This window comes from Leuciscus leuciscus (genome assembly GCF_965113295.1).
Source record: "Leuciscus leuciscus genome assembly, chromosome: 7".
Classification (NCBI taxonomy): Eukaryota; Metazoa; Chordata; class Actinopteri; order Cypriniformes; family Leuciscidae; genus Leuciscus; species Leuciscus leuciscus.
Window position 1 is genome coordinate 37,468,411 of NC_138731.1, and position 24,561 is coordinate 37,492,971.

Here is a 24,561-nt window from a genome sequence, read left to right on the forward strand (position 1 = left end):
TGTTGACTGGCACTGTTAACCACTTAAACCCTGTAGGCATATTTAATGATTTCACGTGATTTTAAGTGGCATACTTAAAAGTAATTGCTTATTATGGCCTATAAAAAACAAGGTATCATCAAGTACCTGGTCTCATTTGATACGTTTTTGGTAAGAAAACGTTTATATGTTACAACACTGCTGGAAAACCCCCAGAAAAAAGTGATGCGATTTATTGATTTATTTTTATTATTCGTACTTGACATGATGACAATTAGAAAGTATATATGACAGGTCATAAAATCAAGTTTGGTCTTGTTCACAATCATATCAACTGCATCTGGGCTAACTTTTACTGAACAAAAGAACTACTTACATGTGTAAGCGCCACAAAGCATACAAATATTTATACATAGAATAAGTAACAAGAAATAAGATCCTGGCTGGTGAGTGATGGTCTTCCATAGCTGTTTCTGCTGTGCGCTGCTATTCTATGGCGCACTGTAAATCAATATCTGTCAATCTGAGCGATCGAAATGTGTGTAAAACATTTGATTTGGTCTCTACATATTGTCCCTACCCACCATACCCGTGATCCAGTTTCCATTGGTTGAACTTTCAAGTGACGTTGGAAAACACTGTTACGATTGCCATGCGATCGGTTCCTGGAGGTCCTGTAGCTTTAGCCGAGCATCGTGTCATGCCACTCCGTGAGGATTTTCTCAAGATCTACATCATGTTATGTTGTGTGTGGGCTCGTTTGAATTGAGACAACCTTCTCTAAATAAAAGTTTGCTAATGTTTTGCAAAGTTACAAAGCAGAACTTGTCGTGAAAGCCTCATGTGTGTCGGCGGCAACTTTTTATGGTTTTACATTGTCAAATTGCGATCGTTTCGTGAGATCGGCCAAATGTAGGGTCCATTTGCACAATACCATTTTCAACTAAAAACATAAAACTTTTTATGTGTTTTAGCCGTTCATTTACACGACAATGGCGTTTTTTCCCCGTTTTTTTTTTCCCAAACGGGTTTCAAAGTGCAAGTTTTTGAAAACGATACTGTAATCGCCTCTGTGTAAACTACAAAAACACGAATTTATGAAAACGGTGACGTATTACGTTCAGTCTACATGCACGTAGTGTTTCTTTACAAAGTGACATCGTACAACTACTGGCCTGGCATACATAATTCATAGTAATTTTCACAGATCCATGTGCACAGGGATTGTTTTGAGAATGGTGTCACCTGTATGCAAAAAATGTGAAGGAAAAAAATGTACATCGTACATTTTAGTACATCGTTGTCGTGTAGCCTACCCTTAATGACTACCGACTGAGTCATAGAATGTGATTATCGTCTGATACCGATCTGAGGCCGATCGATCGTAGCATTCCTAGCTTAAAATTGTGTTTATCTGTTGAGTGAAATGAAATAAATCAAGAATGGATGGAAGTGTCCTGTAAGTTCATTGGTCAGAAGGTGTGGGAATCATGACTCTTAACTAACCTGTGAAGCACTGAATACATCCAGTATCAACAGTACACACATCTGCTGAGTACATTTAATTTTCCAATTATATAAATAGGGATCTGCTTAAGATCATTTAGTGTAGCTTAACTTTATTTGAGCAGTTTGAGGAATTAGTGGTAGTGAGAGGTATGATTTAAATTGTGACTTCTCCCTGTGAATTGTAATTGCTCAGATAATCATAGTTTCATACAGTACATGTGGTCAGACTTGGTGAACTTAAAAGAATAAATCCATAAGAGATTGTCAAACAATTTACCATAAAAATACCCCACATTCTTTCTTAACCTACATTTAATTGGGGTATCTTAGAACTGTTATTTGTCAAGTTTAGGTAAATACAGAGAAACACCTCTGCACATTGCTCTTCTCTAATGCATACTGTTTCTTATCTGAGAATGCAGTTAGTGGTCAAATTGTTAACCTATCCATACATCACCAGTAAGCTGGATATATTACATTCCTGTTAAGGCGTGGAAAGTCCCTTTACTCTGATTTATTAATAAATAGCAATGCAAGTTAAGCAGAATAATTTTTGGTGCTGTTTGTAGGCATGATGAAAATGCCATGAGCTCTTCTGGTTGTAAGTTAATTTGGTTTTATTAAATAAAGATGTTCAAAAAGGGCTCTGATGTACTTTGCCTGGAACTATGTGTTTTTCTTATTGAAACATGAGCTCTTTTTATTGAATAAATGGCTGGGATGCATACACTTTGATCTTGAGTTGTTTTTGACAGTGAATGCCGTTCATATGACTTTCCCCCCCTCATTCCAGAGTTTGTTCTTAACGGTGCAGGACAGATAAATGTGCATGTCTCTGTGGCTGGAGGATAGAACCATCTGTATTCTAATAAGTATGTCTTTGTGCTGAGACGCAGTAAATGCAGCTTTCAGGTTACATTTTTGGCAGGAGTGACTTAACACAGAATTGTTAGTCCATATGTTCAGGCTGAATTTATGATTGCAATCCTCTGCCAAGTAAATCCTGAGAACATTCAGTTGGTATTTGTGTGGTTTCGTGATAAACATCTAGAAACACTGGTACAGAATAAACTGTCATGTGAAGCAAATGAACATGTATAAATACACAATGAGCAAATAGAGTCATGATGAATAGCTTCGGACCATGGATTTATATGATAAAAAAAACAGCTGAGTCTCTAGCTTGAATTTCAAGTGCTGTTCAAGTACAGTATTTTTAGTGCACTGTAAGCTGTGTTTGCTGGGGGCAAATGGCCTTTATCTTAAAAGAGTGTCTAAAAAAGACTTTATCTTTCAGACAGCTTGTTATATTTACAACTTTGAGTGGACATCATGTTTTAGGAGCCCATCCAAGTCATTTTGAAGTGGCACAGTGGAAGAAATTCAGTTTAGGGTCACAAAGCTGCCACATTTTATTGGGGCAACTACAAATTTAGTGGCCAAAACAATAGTTTGGGGTTTGTAAGATGTTCTGAATATTTTTGAAAGAAGTCTCTTATGCTCACCAAAGCTGCATGTACAGTATTCAATAAAAAAATACTGCAATATAGTGAAATAGAGAAATATATTGTATTGTGTAATATATATATATATATATATATATATATATATATATATATATAATAGTATAAAACTGAATTTGCCAAATGCTAACATAAATGTTGATATGAAAAGTTTCTTATTATTATCAATGTTGAAAATGGTTGCAATTACATTTTGTTTCAAATTTTGCTACAAAGCCCTTCGTTGTGACAATGTATATTGTGACTATTGGGGCATGTTGTCACAAAAGTTCAACATGTTTTTGATGAACTCCAATTTTTTTCCTTAATTTTGGGAATTAATGGTAGAAATGTTTTGATAACTAAGACTATGTGAGCTGTAATCAGTTAATTGGTCTTTCTATGTTGGCAACATAATGCTAGGTGTAAACAGAGCCTTGTTATTGTCTGTATGTTTAAATCTAGTCATCAGCCTTAATTAAAGTCATCTTAAATAATGGAAACATCTAAATGAAATGAAATTAGGCACTGTTTTTAGACATTCAAGGCTAATTGGCAGATAAGATCAAACCACAATATTAATGTTTTTTTATAATGCAAGCAGCGTGTCAGAGGCTTTCTCAGCGGCTGTAAAGCTTCCTTGATGGTCCCTGTGGTGCAGCAGACTGCTCATGTTGTGTTCACAGATTTAGTTATGCTAATTATATGGTTCTCATGTTAGCTACATTTGAAGGATTTGACATTTATTTCATCGCAAACTAGAAAGTGAATTCCTGGTGTTCTGCTTGTGTTGGAAAGCGTAATTGTCACGCAATAGGTTGTTAAGTGTGACAGTGTCTAGCCATTGTTAGCCTTTGTGAGGCTCTGGGGCCATGTGCAAAGGGCAAGCTAATGTGTAACAGACTGTCTAGTCTTCCTTTAACTACAATTGATTGTTTTTTTTGTCAATTAGTCTGTTATTTTAAGGAATTTGCTTTTCTCATCAGAATTCCCTTGGGGTGGACCGGTTCTGGGGAAACTACACTGAAACCTTAACCTCCCAAGCTACTATACAAGCTAGTTAACTATTAAAGCACTTTAACAGAGCAACTTCTTTTTAGAATGTGTGTTTATCTGGCACAAATACAGTCTGAATTATGATGACAGTATTACATTGAAATTTTCAGTAAAACACATTGCAGATATGTATGTGTAGACTTTTTTTTGTAGACTTTAATTGATTCATGTAAATTGATTCACTAAAATGAATGGAACTTCTCAAAGAACAGATATGTATTGCTTTGATGTACACTACCATTCAAAAGTTGGTAGTCTCTTTTGCTCACCAAGACTGTATTTATTTGATCAAAAATACAGAAAAAAGCTATTTCTATTTGAAGTGTAATTTATTTTTGTAATGTCAAAGCTGAATTTTCGGAATCATTACTCCAGTCTTTAGTGTCAGAAGGATTTGACGTTTCCTTCAGAAATCATTCTAATATGCTGATTTGGTGCTCAAGAAATATCTTATTGTCAGTGTTGAAAACAGTTGTGCTGCTTCATATTTTTGTGGAAACTGTGATTCATGTTTTGTCAGGATACTCTAATGAATGGAAGTACAAAAGAACAATATAAATCTTTTGTATCATTTTAAATGCATTTACTTTTGATGAATCTACAAGCTACTTCAAATAGTTCTGTTAGTAGTTGTCATTACTTTTAGTAAGTTTCTCCCTCTCACTGCTGCGCACACACTTTCATCTTCTGTATGGTCCCATCTCATATCCTCCTGTGACTGTTCTGAAAGCTTTCTCAAATAGTGTCACAGATCCTAATGGGGTTATGTAGTGTCTGGACTCCAGTGAAGCTTGTAGATGGAGCTATTAGATTTAGAAAAAATGGTTTCATTGGGAAAATGGAAGCGATTGTGCGAGATTTCTCATTGGGTCAGAGGCCCTCCATGGACCTTTTCCACAACAATAGAGCCTCTGAGTGCCAATAGACAGTGTGCTCAATTCATTCTGTAATGGATCAACTGAGAGGGCAATTCTTGAAATTGCCAAGATGACTCGACTGTCAGAAAAAAGTAAAAATGTGGAAGTGTTGTGTTGAGAATCTTGTCCTCTGTGCCTGTATTGTGCCTCCAAGGTTAAACGGGTTTGCTGGGGTAAATTGGCAGTGTTGATGTCACATTGGATCGTACTTCTTCCTTCCATTGGCAAAAGATGCTGTGCAGGTTTCCAATTGCGCTGAACTGTATTACGGGCTTTAATGCTGTGTCCAATCTAGTGTCCAATAAAAGGTACAAGTCAACAAATCTTTAATACAGGCTTATTTGGCATAATTGGGTCATGTGGCGTTTTGATTGCTGACGTTTGATAAGTGCAAGTGAATGATGCTGATGATTTAGCGTTTTCTGTCAGGATTAAGAAGGGACGCCTACTGGTAAGAGGCTCTTAAAGCTTTAGGATAAACTGATTATAGCTCACATCTTATTTAAAATGCTTGATTAGAAATTGCATTCTGAGACAGCCTTAGATTAAAACGGCAAACTTATGTAAACTAATCTAACGTCAAGCTAAAACTTGCAGAACAAGTTAGAAGTTACTTGATTATGTTGGCTTTATATGTGGGCTTGAAAGAGAGAGTTAATTTTTTTAATTTCAGTTCAGTTTCATGCACTTTCAAGTGCTATTGAAGGTGACGAATATAGTTTAAATTATGTAACAATATAAACAATTAAGCAGTTTTCTATAATATTTCTATAATATTGTTTTATAAGACCATTTGTCATTTAGATATGCCTCGAATTCTCTCAGCATGTGGACTCCGCCCCTTTATGTAATATGCCCTGATCAGCTATAATTTGAGAAAGGACTTCAGCGTTTATCATGAGCCCTTAAGTCATATTTTGATGGGTGACTTTGTTGTTTAACATCATATTTGTGTTTTCAGTAATAAATCCACCCAGAAAGGTAATAGCACCTGTAATAGTTTTTATTTTTGCTTTAACCAACCTATTTAGTTTCGAAGAGGTTGAGAACATAGTATGGATCAAAAGATAAACAGGCACTTTATTTAAAACGCTAATATTTAACTCTAACAAGGTGACCCTTAAAGATCTTCACCATATTACAACAGGCTAGTAAAACATTGACCACATACTGATGTCAAGGTTGGTTTGTTTGGTGAACATATGGATGCCACATCAGTCTTATCAGCAGTGTGTGACATGGAAAGAAGTTAATAGACTAAAACTAGTTACTTTGTTTTGTACAAAATCAGATCAACCAACTGACAAAATGTTTTTTTGACAAAAGATTTACTTTCAGTGAGAATAAATTGTCTGTACTCTGTCTATGTAAGATCTATGTTAACACAATTTAATTGTTATTATATTTAAATATTTTTATTTGAAATAATTTTTACATTTTTGGTATGTAACATACTTATTTCAATCCAATCAATTCCCGAAAAATAAAATCAAGTCTAATCCTAAATCCCCCAATACATTATGCATCAGTAAATCGGTTGCATCCATTTACTTTAAAACTATTCTGTCTTTCCTAGATTAAGTAATTATGATGCTGTCAAAGCACTTTTCAGTTGTAAAAATATTAAAAGTCTTTATGATAGTCGGTAGTGTCAAATATCTGGGCTATTGTATTCATGTACAAGAGCAGACGCACATGGCCTCAGGGACTTCTGTATGTTATCCCGACACACATCTGGATTCTGGCATTAGAATTTATTGCCTGCTGTCAGAAAAGCAACAGTTTCTGGTTTTCCCTAAAGTGATTTTCACAAGCCCAACATGTCTCAGAAAAATGTAGTCTTGTATTGATGTGGCCATTAGCCATTCTGAACGCTGGTTTAGCATGTCTTCTGTTTACACAGCAACACCTGAACATGTGCAGGAATGCGAGGTTAGCTCCAAAAGCTCCTCCTCTTCTAAGCTTGTCATTAGACTGTCATGATCTAAAGACATGGGTCACTCTTTGAATAGTGAAACTCAGAACAGTGGTTCACCTGTGTCTAGTCAAATCAACCCAAAGAATAGGGTTGATTCTTTGGTTTACACCAAAACCAAACGTAAGTGTTTTCTTTTCTAATCCTTTCATGTGCAACAAAGGCAAGAGTTTTTTTTTCCAACTCATAACAAAAAAAGCACCATCTGAAGAACTTAATGATGAATATGTAAGCCCCTAAAGGTCTTTGATCCTTGTTTGATAAATAAAACCATGTGGTTGTGAGTTATACTTGGTAGTCTTTTTCAGAACTTCAGAAAGTCAAGTCATGGTTCAAAACATTTATTTTTCAACATGAAAGCAGCTCAAAGTTCTAGAAGTTGAACATAAAGTAATTCTCTATGTTTCTGCAAATGATTACAAAACACAAATTTATGCATTATTATAATGAGCACTTAATTAATTAATTTTTTATTTTTTTTATTAGGGTTTTGTTTTAGCTGTCTTTTCATGCTGTTTTGTTTTGTTTTTCTTTTCATGCTTTTTGGGTTTGATTTTATCCATGCTGTTTTGTTTTGTTTTGATTCGTTTCATTAGGGTTTTGTTTTGTTTTGTTTTGTTTTGGTGCCGTTTTGTTTTTCTTTTCATGCTGTTTTTCTTTTTCTTTTCATGCTACATGTGCTTTGTCTAACAAAACAATCATCCTCCGTATGATAGAAAAAGGAGGGATGTTTCAGCAAGAAACACACTGTCCTTACTTATCTATATTTAAAAAAGCAGAATTGCCTAGAGGATGCAGTGTGTTTGTGTGTGTGTGTGTGTGTGTGTGTGTGTGTGTGTGTGTGTGTGTGTGTGTGTGTGGAGGCAAGAAGGTTCTTAAGCTGTCCAGCTGTAACCTCACACCTTTCCCTCCTCCTCATGACATGTCAGCACATGGAGCCTGTGATGTTTCCATGTCTAGCTTATCTTCACAACTAGCTAAATATGTCTGTGTTGAGTGATATTACCATGAGTTTGAAGATTTCTAGCCATGTTTTTTTTAGTGCAAGCCTTTTGATCTCACCCAGCAGTCTTGAGTTTGATTTATATATATAATCATCTGCAAAAAGTAGTATCCAGTGATGTTTTTTTATTTTATTTTGAATTCTTTTTTTTTATTTTTTATTTTTTTATTGAAATTGGTTGTCTCTAAAACTTCATTTAGTTATTTTAATTATTTTGAATATTTTGTGTCAACTACTGATAACATGACTTTTATTTTGGAGAAACCTATATTTGTAGTAGTTGGCATGAAACTCCCATTTCTCAGGTCAAAACAAGTTTTATATCCTCTTGAGTAAAGTATAAAGTACTTATTGCAGCCTTGTGCGTCTTATAAAATCTAGTTTTTAGGGTGTTCACATAGTATAAAGCATTAACATTTTTACTTTTAAGATATCAGTAAATTACATACATAGTGAATTAGATTCTCAAGAAGGTCTGGGAACAATAAACAAAGGGGTCACTTTCTATTAAAACTGGGAAATTTTACTGGAAGATGAATGTACATTCTTGTTAAATCTAAAGGGTTGTATTTTTTTCAGGTTATAAAAAATTCCCACATATGAGTCACACAAAATAGACTATTCTTTAGAGTAGGGATGTCCCGATCAGGTTTTTTTGCCCTCGAGTCCGAGTCCGAGTCATTTGATTTTGAGTATCTACCAATACCGAGTCCCGATCCGATACTTCTATAATACATAAAAAAAGAATAAAGAAGAGCGAAAAAACAGATCCAGGATGTTCCTTATTTTTTATTTAATTCACCTTATTTTAACATTCAACAACTCTGTTAACAAACAGAGCACTTCTGTGAGGTAGCTTGAACAATCAAGTAATAAATAACATAAATTCTTCACTTTTGGACTTTAGTGCAACAGTAAATATAAAAAAAAGTCTAATATATAAACAAATAGCACCTCAACTTAAAATACCCGGCAGGAATGTAAACAAATAAAATATAAAAGTGCCACAGTGTTTGCAAAGCCAGTAATGTGCTTTTAGGAACTGCACTCGCCGGTTTTACACTGCATGCGTTAGCAGAGCGTGCAGCGCGTATTTTTTTCGGCGCCCATGTTAACAGATTAGAGCGTTCACACCGCACGCAGAGGCGGCGCGGCAGAGCAGAGCAGCAGTGCCGCGATCGTTTCGGCGCAGAGTCTATTTTTGCTGCGCCGCTTACGCTGAATTAAAGTGACAATGCATTGATCATGGCCAAAATACACCGCAGTTTTATCCAAAAAGTGCATTGATGATATCTATTGTGTTTTAAACAGTCAATCAAATGACCAACAGGCAGCAATTTAAAAAGAAAACAAATGTCCAAAAACAAACTTGTTGCCAGAACAATAAAAACAAAGATAAGTTATATAAATGAAATTATTAATAAAATAAGCTTCTTGACAAGTCTTTTCTCTTAAATGTATTTGAAAACGAAAGAAAGCAATGCCAACTTATCCATTATAGAGTACTCTGTCTGTACACACGCCGCGGTTCAGCCGCGCATGACAAACGCTGCCAGTGTGAAAGCAAAACGCGCGTGTCCTGCTCCTGCTCACCATACGCACTGCTCCTGCGCTGCTTACGCTCTGCTCGCGTGCAGTGTGAAACCGGCGTAACTCTGTGGCACCGCATAACTATAGATGTGTTAAAAAATAATGAGAATATATATACATATATATCCGAGTCCTGATCGGGAGGTAACGTCCGATTCCGATCGAGTCTGAAAACACGTGATCGGGCCCGATTTCCGATCACGTGATCGGATCGGGACATCCCTACTTTAGAGGGTCAGCTGTATGTTTAATTGACACATTTTCCTTCTAAAGAAAAACTTTAGCTCACCAAAGATTAGGGCTGGATATCATTCAAAACGTTTCTTCTGTATATTGATACCGGTACCTTGACTTCAATACTTTTTTAAATTTTATGAAATCCGTTTTAACAAGATTACATTAGCCTATATATTACCTAAAATAACTTTGGTAAGTTTATTTTTTCAGTTTTTTTACTTTTTTTATTTTTTACAGACAGCGCTCAAGCGCACGCATAAGTTTGCCGCAAAGCACTGTTGGGAAAAAAATTGCAAGGAGACATTTTAATTGTTTATTAATAAACTAGTGTTTTTTGAGTCAATGTTTGTTGCGAAGATGAATTTGACGTTGCTGACTCGTCATCTCTGCAGTATAGTGAACGTGCGCGTATAGAGACAAATGCACCTTTCATTGAGATTACATTATCAGAGAGTATTTGTTTTCGATTCAAATTGGTTTTCTTTAAAAGTAGACATTTCAAGCTTTCTATAGGCCTATTTCTCATGTCTGTGAGGCTAGTAGCTTATACGGTGAGTTTCAGTTCATTTGTGACGCGCTCCAGTTCTTCTTGCAGTCTAAAGTTGATTCTGTGCACTGTCAAGTGCTTCATCAGATTTGTTGTGTTGCTGGTCTTGGCAGCAGTTATCTTGTCGCAAATATTGCATCGCGCACTCTTGGCATCGAGCCTGGTGAAATGTAGCCACACTTTTGTTCTTTTCCACATCTTTTCCATCTATAGGGGTTGGGACGCTTACACACTCCAGCCTCACGTGTGACCCACCTCTCTGGGCATAACCGGTGTAAACTACTGTTTTTCCTTGACGCCTCGCCACAGCCAATCATGCCCTTAGGTTTCGAAATTTGGTACCGAATTACAAGAATTTTTTTGATACTCGATGGTATCGAGGCAATTCAGTCGGTGCCTAAAAAGTATTGAACTCGATACCCAGCCCTACCAAAGATATTACAGTATATACAGTACAGCCAAAAATAATACTTTCTCACAGGATTTCACAACTAAAGTCAATACTCACTGCTTGATTTCCCATCCCAGCTGTTGAACACTTTAAACTACAATATTTGTTTGAGCAGACTAATAAAGTGCTTTTTAACCTAGCCCGAGCCTGCTGCCCATCCCTGACCATTCATTTTTCTTTGTAAAGTCCCTTCATATTCTTTTCCTTTCCTTCCACAGAAGAAAGTGGAGTGTCGCTGTTACAGTTAATTGGCGATCCTCCACCTGATGGCGTCTCCAAAGTCTTTGATAATGATAACAACCCTGGCTATGTGTTTGGCCCAAGCTCCAATGTGGGACAGTCAGCTGCAGCCCACCTGCCCAACCCTTTCTACCACGACTTCTCCCTCATCTTCAACATAAAGCCCACGTCCACCAAGCCTGGCGTCATCTTCTCCATCAGTGACCCAACCCAGAACATAATGTATGTTGGTGTGAAGCTGTCGGCAGTGGAGAGGGGCAAGCAGAATATTATCTTCTACTACACTGAGCCTGACTCGCAGAGTTCATACGAGGCGGCCAGATTCTCCGTGCCCTCCATGGTGAACACCTGGACCCGGTTTTCCATCAGTGTTTTGAATGAGCAGGTTTCCCTCTACTTCAACTGTGACTCAGACCCTCAAGTCATCAATTTCGAGCGGTCCCCAGATGATATGGACCTGGATGCCGGGGCTGGAGTGTTTGTTGGCCATGCCAGTGGAGCAGACTCAGATAAGTTTTTGGTATGTACATAGGCCATGCTTTAATATAATGGTATCCCAGTGAAAACGAGTCAAATGAAGGTTAACTTAGGCTAGAAAAGGGAAAGTGCAATAAAAATAGCTGTGGTTGAGTGACTCCTACATGATTTGATTGCTCAAATTGGCCTGTTTAAAAAAACAACATACATTCTGTGGTTGTAAAAAAGTCCACTCGTCTTTCCTTGTTTGAGTAGAGTAGTTAATTGCTTTAAGAAACCACAGGGGAGCAATTAGCTCCTGTGTGGTAGTGTCCAGCAGCTGACCCCACAGCTTGATCTCAGATCAGTGAGAACCAGTCGACCGCTACCCTATTCTTTTTTCGCTATTCTTTATTAAATTATTTATTGATCATTTACTTAATATTTTTTATATCTATTTATGTTATATATTATATATTTATATGTATTTTACATTTAATGCAATTTAATTTCCTATATATTTATTTGTTCTTTTTATGATTTTTATTAAATTATTATTAATTTATTAATTTAGTTTTATATATTTAGTATACATTCTATGTATTACTTATGTATTTATTAATATTTATTTTAAAATGTTATATTTAGTGTACTTTCATTGGCTACATATTTATTTATTTGGATGATTTATGTTTAAAATTGAGTTATTTAGAGGCATATTTGTCATGTTCCTAAATAAAAACTCAATAGAAAATAGATGTACAGAAGATATATGTTACGATTTTGATAAAAATATTGAGTTTTTATTGAAAACATTACAAGTGCCTCTAAATAACTAAGTATTAAACATAAATCATCCTAGAATAAAGAAATAAATATGTAGCCAATTAAATTACATAAAAAAAATGATTTTATATTATACTACTCATATAAGCCAGCAGATTCTTAACCAGTTGCTAATCTGTGAAGAAATGTCATTGAATATACTGCCTTGTATTCTGCAGTTATGCTAGTGCTTTCAAGCATATTGTTCAATAACCATAGTGAGGCAAATGAGGCAGCAGGAATGCCTCATATTTCCCGGAGCTCATAATGTCCACTCAAAAGCAGATGGATCTTGTTCAGTTCAGTATGACTCCTTGTTTCATGTGGCTTCCATTTCCTGTGGGAACTCCACCATAAGTAGATGGCCATCATAATTACGGACCTGATTAGGCAGGATATGATTGCTATTCCATCCCTCTCATTAAGAGCATGTGCTTATCTACAGAACTGTGGGGAAATCAGGCCTGTAAATCTGACCCTGTGTTGGGGCTGTAAGAGGGTCTCGGTGGAGGTCATAACGTGACACAAAAGGACAATTAAGACATCTTAAAGCTTCCTTCACTGCATTCTGCTCCTAAACCTTTGACCTTAGTTCGTGAGACATGAGAGGGGAAGTCCTGTTAGATCTTACCAGAAACTTAAAACTTATTACCCCAAATAAAGGGATCTTGAATGGAGATCAACTTAAAGAGATAGTTCATCCAAAAATGAATAGCACCAAACTTGTATGGTTTTCTTTCTTTTGTAGACCACCAAAGGAAATATTGGGATGTTCATGCTGTTCTTGATGAACATAAATGGTTACCAGACATTTCCAAAGAATTACATGAAGCACAACCAAAGTACCCTAACTGTCATCCATACACTTTATTTCACATATTCTGGAGCCACATGATAGCTTTGTGTGTGAAACAAAACAAAATTGAAGTCATTATAAATTTGCTACCTTATTTATGAATAACGGCTTAAATGTTTGTCCTTCTCAAAGTTATCATATGGCTTCAGAAGACTTCAAATGGACTGCTTTTATTGTGCTTTTTGTCATTTACGGAGCTTGACAGCTCTTGGACCCCATTCACTTTTTATTGTATGGAAAAGAGCAGCGTCAACATTCTGCTAAACACCTCTTTTTGTGTTCCACAAAAGAAAGTAAGTCAGAAAGGTTTGGAACAACATGAGAGTGATTAAACGCTGGCTGAATTTTCATTTTTTAGATCAACTATCCATTTAATGAGACATGTATGTTAGCCATTGAATGTAGGAATGTGTTGTTTTGGTGGATTGTATTGAATGTTATCCCCATCTGCGTTGAAATTGTGCCGCAAACCATAAAAGGGAAATCCCACATGGAGACAGATAGCCATGTGTTTAAAAAGTAAGATATCAGGCACACATTGTTATCTGACTGCCAGCATTTTTGTCGTGGAAGGCATTAGCATGAAAAAGAGCAGTGGATTCAGTCTCTAATGAGCAGCTGCCATTCAACATGGACTATTATGTCACCACACCTGCCATGACCATCAAAATAAGCTTACCAATCCGTGCTTGTATATTCTAGGGTGTTATCGGTGATCTGAGGGTGGTGAAAGACCCTGGGGCGGCTGAGCGGCACTGTGAAGAAGATGAGGATGACTTCGATGCGGTAAGAACACAAGTTCTCTAATGAGAGCAAGTGCGCTTTCACACCTGGCTCATTTGGAGCATTTGTTTTGGAACACATGATGCATTTTCTCCCTTAGTTTGGTTTGTTTAGGCTTATATGAATATATATATCTGCAATCGCGCTCAGATCTGAACCAAGATAATCGGTCAGAGATGCCTTAGATGAGGTGGTCTCGGTCTGATTGAAAATGAACTCTGGAGCAGTTTGGTTATGGTGAGAAAGCAATCTGACCCAATGGACCAACAAACCAAGCTGTGTTATAATTCATAATGGGAAATGTTTTATGTAAAAAGTAGCAGTGTCTGATTTTGTGGGTGGGAACATCACAAAATATATTTCCATCAAGAGAAATAAGATCTTGTATTGACAATGCAAAGTCAAGCACTCTGTACTGTCTGTTCCAGCACATCCCAAAGACTTTCAATGAATTTAAGGTCTGGACTCAGAGGTGCCAATTCATGTGTGAAAATGATTCTTCATGCTCCCTCCCAACCCACACCATGGCTATATTCCTGGATGACAATGTCAAGATTCTTCATGCTCCATCCGAACTATTCTTCCACAATTTGAGCCTGATGAATCTTGGCTTTGTCATCCTGGAATATGTCCATGATGTGTCTTCCTACATGGTTGTTTAAGAAATGAAAAGCTACACACTCCATCAGTTTGGGTTAGAAGAACTGTTGCCAAATATATAACAGAAACATAATAATCAGTGCAATAATGATCCAATCATAGACTTTTATACATTTGCCTATTTAAATATTTTTTGGCTGGGCAGTGTATATTCATATACATTTTTGTGTGTGTAACAACAGCTACAGATAACGCTACAATAAGCTCAAGGACCTAACTTGTCAGTCCACTTAGAAGGATGATGGAACATAAACAGGTGTACTCTGACTAATGAGAAGACAGTTTACTAATGTGACATGCATAAACACATTTTGGTATGCTTTGTTGAGAGTTGAGCGGTTCTAAAATGGGTGATTAAACCAACGAATAGCTAATGCAGTGAGGTGAGAAGGACTGAAATTGTTCTCTTTGAGATCAGTGGTAAAAAGCAAGGTCTTTAAATAACCGCATACTCAAACAAGTGGATTGTCTTTTAAAAAAAGGAAAGCTTGGTGTGTGTGTGTTCGTTTTTTATTGCTCACCCAGTTATTATGTAGTCTTTTTTTTAAATGAGACCAGAGTGAAAGGAATAGATCGCCTGGTGCGCAGTTTTGCCCAGGCGACTCATATTAGATTTGATGCGGCATCACTTTACATTTATATTTATTCATTTGGCAGATGCTTGTATCCAAAGCGACTGACAGTGCATTCAGGGTATACATTTCATCAGTTCTTTGTTTCCTGGAAATTGAACCAAAGCCCTACCAAATTAGCTAAATTTACATTAAACACAATTAAAGCTTTGTGGAATAAAAAAAAAAGTTGTTTATCCCAAAATTTAAATGTTGTCATCATGTACTCACCCCATGTTTTTGACAACCCTGTACTATTTCATTTCTTCTTTGAAACACAAAACAAGATTTGGAGACAGAATGTCGGAGATATTTTCCAGACGACACAATTTCATTTATACTGCTAAGCTCCAAACAACGTCATGAAATCATCACAAAAGTTTTTTCATGTGACTTGTGGCGAAGTCTTCTGAAGCCAAATGATAACTTAACTGTACTGTACTGTATGTGAGGAACACATTACAAACGTAAGAATCAATTATGTTTAGTGTCAGGTATTTAAAACCTGGCGCAAAGCATCAAAAGGTGCAATTTTTGACTTTCACACAGGTCTAAAAGAGATTTAAGAGCTCAGGCAGAGAGGAAGATTATTGGACATTATGCTTAACATCTCTTTTGGTGTTACATGGAAGAACAAAAACAATATGGGTTTGGAATGACATGAGGGTGAGAAACTGTTCCGACTGATTGTGTTTGTCGACTGATTGCTATCTATCTGCGGCTGATGTGCGTGCTTGGAATTCACTTCCATTCATTTTCAAGAAAAGAATGTGTTGCCTCAAGTTAGGTTTTCCACAGGATAAAGCTTTAATGCCTATCAGTTTGACCTATGACGTACTACATGCCCTCCAGCCGTCTAGAAAACAGTGTGATGAAATTACCCTTTCTCATTGTTAACACTCTAAGAGATTTTATGCAGTTTTCCATTCAACCCTCAGAATCTGCAGGGATCAGGTGATTATGGAGCAAGTGGAGATGGAGACAGACCACCATCAGTCCAGGTATTACCTTCATTTTGCTTGTTGTGCTTTGTTTGGTAACCATGTGAAGCCATTCTCACAATTTGTAATCTTGTTGTGATCGATTTAATGTCCACATTTGAATGACGATCCCGAGGTTCCGGGCTATTTACAGAGCAGCGGTCTGTGAGTTCTGACAGGTCTGTCGTTGTACACTTGCTCATCTTCTGGGGGAAAGTCCCGGATGTACGCTATTATCTCCAGACCAATCCCAGATGTTAAAGCCCATCTTCCCATGCCTTGTGTTACTTATCCAGAAATAGGCCATGTGGAAATTGAAATGAACCCTTGCTACTGATGTGCGAGGCCCTGTCTGAGCATGCCAGAGCTAATTACAATGGAAAGAAACCAGGTGGCTCTTAGGTGTGGAGTGCAAGGATTGTCTTCCATAAGAGTCTGCTTTTTGTTTGACTGGTTTATTCATCAGTGCTAAAGTGTAGTGCAATTTGAGAACATTTTGGCAATTTTTTTGTGTGTTTGAATTTTATGAGTATATTGTACTTGTTTGGAGGTTGCCGTTTCTTTCCTTTCACTTACAAGTATTTATATTTGTTTAAAAAAAATGTAAACAGCTGTTTCTAACCGTGTAATTTTAAATTACATGGCTTTTATTTGCCTTACAGTATGCAATGCATTTTAACATGCTGTGACAGAAACAGAGACAGCATTTTCCGAAGTGCTGTAAAGTAAACTTTCCTTTATCTTACCGTGGAATCCATTTTAAAGGATGCCACATTCCCCCCTGGGACATTTTCCACGCTTGTTTCACAGTCAATCCAACCCTGCTTGGATGTTAGAAAGTGCATTTGAGGAGAGGGCACCTGGTGGACATGCATTTTTGCAAACTGTGTTGCATGACAGCCTCTTGTGTAGGCCTAATTTTGTGTAATCCAATTTCATGAGATTATTATATCTAGTGGAAGAGAAGTAGTCTTGTGAGAGTGGTTAACAGTTTGACTTCATTACACTTTTTCTATGAAAAAGAAAATTGAATTTTAGCATGTGTTATTTAGCATGTCTATTTTTATTTTAATCTGTTCTCAAAATCATTAAGGATACCTAGAGAAGGCTATGGTCCAAAAGTCTGAGACGATAAAGGATATTGCATTTAAATTGAAGAGATTGGTAAATTACTTTATTTAAAATACCTTTGTATTGCAAATTATAATATATAAAATAACAATTTATGGGAAAACTTGAAGAGTGAACAGAATTAAATATAGAAATTAAACTTTAGAATTACAATATTACAGTATATATATATATATATGAAGAGTTCAGATGCAAAAGCCTCTAAGTGCCATCTGAAACTTTCTTCTAGAATGATCATTTTTATCCAGCTCATATATTTAAGTTCGGTAATTTCACTTAAATGACAATTAATAGGTAATTTTCATTGTCATTTAAGTGAAATTACTGAACTTAATCATACGAGCTGGATAAAAATTATCATTCTAGAAGAAAATTTCTGATGGCACTTAGAGGCTTTTGCATCTTAACTCTTCATATATATATATATATATATATATATATATATATATATATATATATATATATATATATATATATATATATATATATATAATTAATTATCCATAATTATGTCAGTTCTATGCCATTAATATGATTATTTTTATATATAATATGATTTGTTTGATATTTTGTATTTTCACTTTCAATACACAAATTTGACATTAAAAACAATTATTTAATGTGACATTAAAAGTAAGAGTTTTCAGATATTATTTTACGAGTTTAAAATATTTGTATTTTTTCCACAGTATAAATGGGTCTTTAGAATTTAAAATATCATCATATTTTGTGGAATCAAAATAGTTTGAAAACCTCTGATCTAGACTCCTATAACAAGTTTACTGAAGTGTTCCAGCCCTATAACATCCAGAAGAATCCAGTACATTCCAAGTGATAATCTAAATTGCTCTCCTGGAAGACCATGATGCAGAAAACACATGGCAGCAAAGAATGGCCCCTTTTTTAATGCACAAGGAAATATCCTTCTGTGCCGTATGATCTCCTCCATATCCTCAACTCCTCCAGCATAACTCAGGGTAATGTGTTCAAGGTCAGATTCTTCCATCTCCGCAGCAGTGACCGTGATGGCAGATGTTTAGCAGCCCCTCCTCATCCAGCCGGACAGCCCCCTTGCTGCCCACTCCTGACCTCTATCTTTAGACCCCGGGACCCGTGGCCTGCATTCCCCAAGACGGTCGTTCTCTTGGTCCAAAAATACACGCTGTCAGCATCCTCTCACACTGGCCATCAGAGCACTCCATGTCCTCTCGGCAAAGTCTCCTTTTTCTCAATCCTGGCGTGAAATCTGAGGATCAGAGTGTTCTAGAACCCGATGCCCGGTATTTCATCAGTGGGTTCTGCCGTTTCAGCAGTGCGTGTTTTGTAAAGTGCAAGGTCAGGCCCTCTTTGTGTCTGCGCTTCAAACGGCAGCTTTTCTTCAAGGAGCTTTGTTAACTGTTAGCTGTATGTCTGAATCTCGCTCCCAGTTGGTTGAACGTGGTGTGCGAGTATACAAATATCTGTGCAGTCAGTGCCACGGTTCTTTGATTTGCCACATCAAGTGCCGTCTAGTGTTTTGAGATGGTCATGGTTGTATTTGTCAAGGTGTTTGTAAATAATCAGGGAAATGAAATTAAACTGTCGGAACAGGTATGAAAGGGATAAGCGGTGATGTACTTATTAATATTGTTTAAGAACCCAAGAAATCATAATTGGATTTTTATGGCATTTAGTCCATGTCTCTTAACTTTAAGGAAATGTATACTCTAGTTTTCCCCTAAACATAGAAAAGTAGAAATGTCTAAATATCTAAATGTCCTTAAAACAAGATAAATTCACATGAGAAGCAAATCTGCTTGACATATTAAGTCTTTTTGGAGTCGGAAAGATTTTCTTTTTTTTAAATTAATACTTTTATTTAGCAAGGATGAATTAAATTGATCAAAAGTGACCAAAATGTTACAGATGATTTCTATTTGAAATATTCTTATTATTTTTAACTTTCTATTTGTCAAAGAATCCTGAATACTAGTTTCCACACATCTGGTTTCAACATTGATAATAATGTGATTTCTTTTCTTGCGCAATAAATCAGCATATTAGCATGATATCTGAATTCTGATCATGTGACTGAAGACTGGAGCAATGATTCCGAAACTTCAGGAATAATTTTTTTTTTTTTTTTTTACAAAATACACTTATTTACAAGATAAATTATTTGAAAACAAGCAATAATATCTAATATTTACAACAGTTTTGCAAATTTGTGTTGTTTTAAGGATGCTTGGGGAAAACAAGATAAGATGCTCTTTAAGAATGTGAATTTTTATCAATGTACATGCAGTTATTTCTGTACATTGCATTTCAATGTTGATTAACTGTCTGATTTGCTGTTTATTTATGTGAATTGGTATATTAATGATACGTATCACTTTCAGCCGACACCTCCCTCCTCTCGGCCGATCCAGCAGCCACCGGTGACCAGCAGAAAGACTGTAGAGAAGCAGCAGACAGGTGAGCTTTCTCTGTTCAGTGTCAGGTCTGAACTGGTCTGTCTGACAACACTGTGTTGAACTCTTCAGTGGTTTGGAGTAATGCATTTTTGTGCTTTTGTTGGTTAATTTACAACTTTCCTTTTGTGGATAGTCATTTTGTTCATGAAAGAAAACATTTGTGCTGCATACTTAGCTTACACATCTGAAAAGAACAGTATCCTCTGTTTCACAGACAATGCTTAAATCTAGTATCAGACTAAAATGCATGTTTAAGCTGTTTTAACTGAAAGCAACTTCCACTGAAATATCTTAAAATATCTCCGTGCCATTGTTTGGTCTCAAGATTCGCATCACGTTTATAAAAGCTACTTAAATGTCCTAATTGCACTAAGGCCTAATCCTGGCTTAATCTAAGCCCTGTCTGTGAAACCAGGCCAAAGTGTTGCAACCAGCAAATTCAGTTTGTTAATCACCCATCTTACTCAAAGTACACTTTCCCCAACTGGTCAACCAGGTCTAAGCTAGTGTTTTTTAGCAGGGTATTGAAGGCAAAGAGATTTATAAATTAATTTAAGGTTTAATTTTAGTATTAATCATGAAATTGTGTGTGTTAATGGAAGGAGCCACTGTGGTATTTGGCTCCCTCTACTGGTGTAACGCAAGGAGAAAATGTCTTTTTACATTTAATTGCAAAAGTATTCTTAAGAGGTGTGTTATTCTGATTTTATAATAGATGGCTTAAACGGAAGGATGGATTATGGCCCATGCCAATGGTGCAATAATGCAGTTTTGATGTGTACAAAATCTACATTTGTCATTGTTGAAAACTGTAATTGTGACTTTTTAAGTTGTTATTTTACTTCTTATATTTGTAAAAATGTATATTTGTATAAATTAATATTGTCCAAAAATCTCACATTTATGATCTACATTTTTGATTTTTTTCTGCCACCTTACAAAGTTAAATTTATGAAAAGCTGAAGTTGTAATTTTGAGATATAAAGTCACAATTATGAGAGATACAGGTTTTATATCACAATTACAGAATGTCACATAATTCAATAATACAAAGTCACATAATAATAATATTGTTGTTATTATTGTATTTTTAAAATATAGATTTAATATAAGATTTAAAATCTGATTTTTGGGGGTTGTTTTTACTACCTGTGACATGGTGTGTGGGTAACAAGGGAGGCTGGTGCCCAATGGCCTTGTAGTCGGATTGACCATAATCATTTCTTACTTGCTTCAACAATCATCTATATTACTTTTAAAATGGTTTGCTATGTGATCTTTCCTCATAATGAGCTGAATTGGGAAGTTTTCATGAACATTAGGATCATTCGATTCCTCTCTGCAAACTTCTGGCTCCTACGGCGGTTCTCGAAAAACATCTGGTTCATATGGGGATTCCCGAAAAACTCCTGTCTCTTATGGTGATTCTCGACAAACATCTGGCTCATATGGTGATTCTGAACGAACTTCTGGTTCATATGATGATTCCCAACGAAGCCCTGGCTCATTTAGTGGTTCTCGACAATCATCGGGCACGTATGGTGGTTCTCGACAAACTCTTGACTCAGATGATGTTAGCAAGCAAACCTCGGGGTCGTATGAGGACTCTAGAAAAGCTTCAAACTCTGTTGACTACTCTCTAAGAACGTCAGGCTCAGCTGATGATGGGATACGGTATTCTGTGGAGTCCAGACTGGCTTCTGCAGGTCCAACAGGTAATAAAAAGATGAAAATCTCTCAAATGGACATGGGACATTCTGGATAGAAATTCTCAGCAGAATTTCTACATGATGCTTTGCATGAAATACTGGCAAAAAGCTGTGGATGCCCAACAAGGACTGCAGCAAACCGGGTGCAAGTGATAGTGTTGCTGCATATGTATGTTGTTTATTGCACATATGTATGTTTGTTGTTTAATGCTAGCATAATTGATACAGGGCATTTGTATTGACGGATTGCTCATTCAGCTGCTTATAGAAACTTCTGCTTGTTGACATATTCTTGAATATGTGGAGTTTGGCCCATCTTCCTTGACTATGGTCATGTTTTATTTTTATTTTTATTCTATACAACTAGATTATTTTAGGTTGAAAATCACAGAAACATGTCCAGGTCATGTTTCACAACAAATACATTATATATAAAAAAGACATAAGCCTTTTTAGGACTATTTAGATCTTCTACATTTCCCCCTAAATGTCTTATTGTCATAATGTCTGTATGTATTATTTACTTGTACTGTCAGTTGTATTCCTGTTACTGCAATAGTCTTATTTTTTATATTTCAGCGTGAAATAAATGCCACACACCAAATACTAGCATGATGTATACTTAACCATTTAAATATGTAATTATTTTGTAGCATTATTTAGCATTTTAGTAATGAAAATTAACATGAAATCTTGTGTATATCACAGTTAATCTTAATGGTCTTAGAATAGGCTTTATGTTCTTAATGCAAAATATGATTTCTTACTTTTAATTTGATTTAAGGGATAGTTAATTGTCATTAATTACTCACCCTCATGTCGTTCCAAACCCGTAAGACTTTAATTCATCTTCGGAACACAAATTATCTTTTTGATGAAATCTGAGAGCTTTCTGTCTTTCCATTGACAGCTACAGTACATATAAACATTGATTAGCGAACATTAACAGAAGCTCAAATGTGCTGCTTAACACGAGAATGAACCTCATTGGTTCTTACAGAAGCTCAAACGTCCTACTTAACACAATAATGAACCTCATTGGTTCTTAAAGAAGCTCAAATGTGCTGCTTAACACGAGAATGAACCTCATTGGTTCCCGCATGTCAAGCGAACATGCTTGAGCTTCTGTTTACCACAACTGATGTGTGAGTTGATGAATGTTTATATGTGAATAAAAGCCTAAATTCAATCTTCTCCAGAAAATTTGGACTAAACCGCTCAATTCATATGGATTAGTTTTACGATCTCTTTATGAACTTTTTGAAGCGTCAAAGTGGTAGTTGGCTGTCAGTGGAGGGACAGAAGGCTCTCAGATTTCATCAAAAAGATCTTCATAGTGTTGCGAAAGATGAATGAAAGTCTTATGGTGAATAATTAATGACAGAATTTTCATTTTTGGGTGAGCTCTAACTTTAATTCATGATTTTTATATTAATAAAGTCATTTTCAAATGTACAGGTTCTGTTGGTGCAAGAGTAGAGAAAGGAGATAAAGGAGAGAAGGGTGTCAAAGGTGACAGGGGCCTTGCGGGGCCAAAGGGCGATTCAGGATCTGTGTCTGGTGGCGCTGCGAAAGGAGAGCAGGTCTGTTGAGTAGTGTGAACCTCTATCTATCTATCTATCTATCTATCTATCTATCTATCTATCTATCTATCTATCTATCTATCTATCTATCTATCTATCTATCTATCTATCTATCTATCTATCTATCTATCTTCAGTACGTTCTATTGTGTGTGATATAGTGCACCTTTCTTTAGTTGAATTGTGTTTTTTTTTTTTGTCCTTCATAATTCTCAGTAATGTGTGAAGTCATTGATGGGGAGCTTGAATGTTCAGCCATCTGTTAGAGTGGTGCGAGTGGCAGACAGGTCAATCATTTTTGTCTGTGTGTTTTCACAGGGTGTCGCAGGAGAGAAAGGAATCAAGGTTTGTTGCGATTCTTATACCTAGACATAACTGTGACAATGTGAATTAAAGGAATAGTTTGTGGCAAAATCACAAATTTAGATAATGAACAAACAGAAGAAAATTGTATTTTGTGTTTCATGAAATTACTTTCTAAAAAATTCTAAAATGATCATTTTTGGGCTGAATGATACCTTTAAGCATCTCTCTTTAATGCCTTTTTTTTTTTTTTTTTTTGACATTTATGCTGATTTTCTCACAGTAAGGCTCACCTATGCTCAAATCTCTGTTACCTTTTGGTTTCAGGGCAATCCTGGTTTTGGTTATCCTGGATCAAAGGGTGACCGTGGTCCTGCTGGGCCTCCAGGGCCTCCCGGTCCCCCCGGGCCCAGTACAGAGGTAGAGGTGAGAGGAGATGGGTCAGTTGTTCAAAAAATGGCAGGACCAAGAGGACCACCTGGACTTCCTGGACCCCCCGGCCCTGCTGGAACTGATGGGGAGCCGGTGAGTAGCTCACAGAGAAAGGAATGGTTCATTTACTGCCTCTGTTTTCTATTAGCGAATGCATTTACATTTAAAAGGAACAGCGTTATACCATTTTCAAGCCGCATATGTCAGAAGTGGTCTTGTATTTGCCGTTAATGTGTTAGCACAGTAATATATCCCTATGGTGTTCCCCATCACAAGCAGAGAATGATGTTAATACAGGTTTAAGATATGCATCATTGCAAACACAAAGGCACATTGTGTTTCTGTCCTTGAGACTATGCATAATACATCGGGCATTGGTCATATCTGAACAAAACTAATATTCTATCCTCTCTTTTATAGGGTGACCCTGGTGAAGATGGAAAAGCTGTAAGTAATGCATTTCATAAACTCTCTTATAAAACAGACCTGGGTCAAGTACATTTCTCAGTATATCTGAATGACATTATTCTTCTGAAATGATACCTGCTAGTGTATACTATACTTGTTGGTGGGAACAGTTTGTTTTCACTAATTGTGAATTCTGATTGTGTTGTTGATTTTGTGTATTTGTGTTTGCATTCTGTTTCATGTACAAATGATTAAAAATACATTTTTGTAACAGGGTCAAGTTGGACCTCCCGGTTTTCCTGGGACTCCTGGAACCAAAGGAGACAAAGTAAGTATTTTTGGTGTCATAATAATTGTATCAATGAT

The 24,561-nt window shown here is 36.3% G+C and overlaps 1 protein-coding gene across 5 annotated transcripts in view; it reads left to right on the top strand.

Moving 5' to 3' along the window:
• The window catches only part of col18a1a (collagen type XVIII alpha 1 chain a), an 81,600-nt gene that overhangs the window by 44,352 nt on the left and 12,687 nt on the right, over positions 1–24,561 (top strand). For all 5 annotated transcript variants that reach the window (XM_082176661.1, XM_082176658.1, XM_082176659.1 and 2 more), the window contains 9 exons: positions 10,985–11,526; positions 13,846–13,929; positions 16,136–16,198; positions 19,687–19,762; positions 22,929–23,053; positions 23,371–23,397; positions 23,683–23,880; positions 24,208–24,234; positions 24,470–24,523. In XM_082176661.1, coding sequence (XP_082032787.1) covers positions 10,985–11,526; positions 13,846–13,929; positions 16,136–16,198; positions 19,687–19,762; positions 22,929–23,053; positions 23,371–23,397; positions 23,683–23,880; positions 24,208–24,234; positions 24,470–24,523 — 1,196 coding nt within the window. The remainder of the gene's footprint in view (positions 1–10,984; positions 11,527–13,845; positions 13,930–16,135; positions 16,199–19,686; positions 19,763–22,928; positions 23,054–23,370; positions 23,398–23,682; positions 23,881–24,207; positions 24,235–24,469; positions 24,524–24,561) is intronic.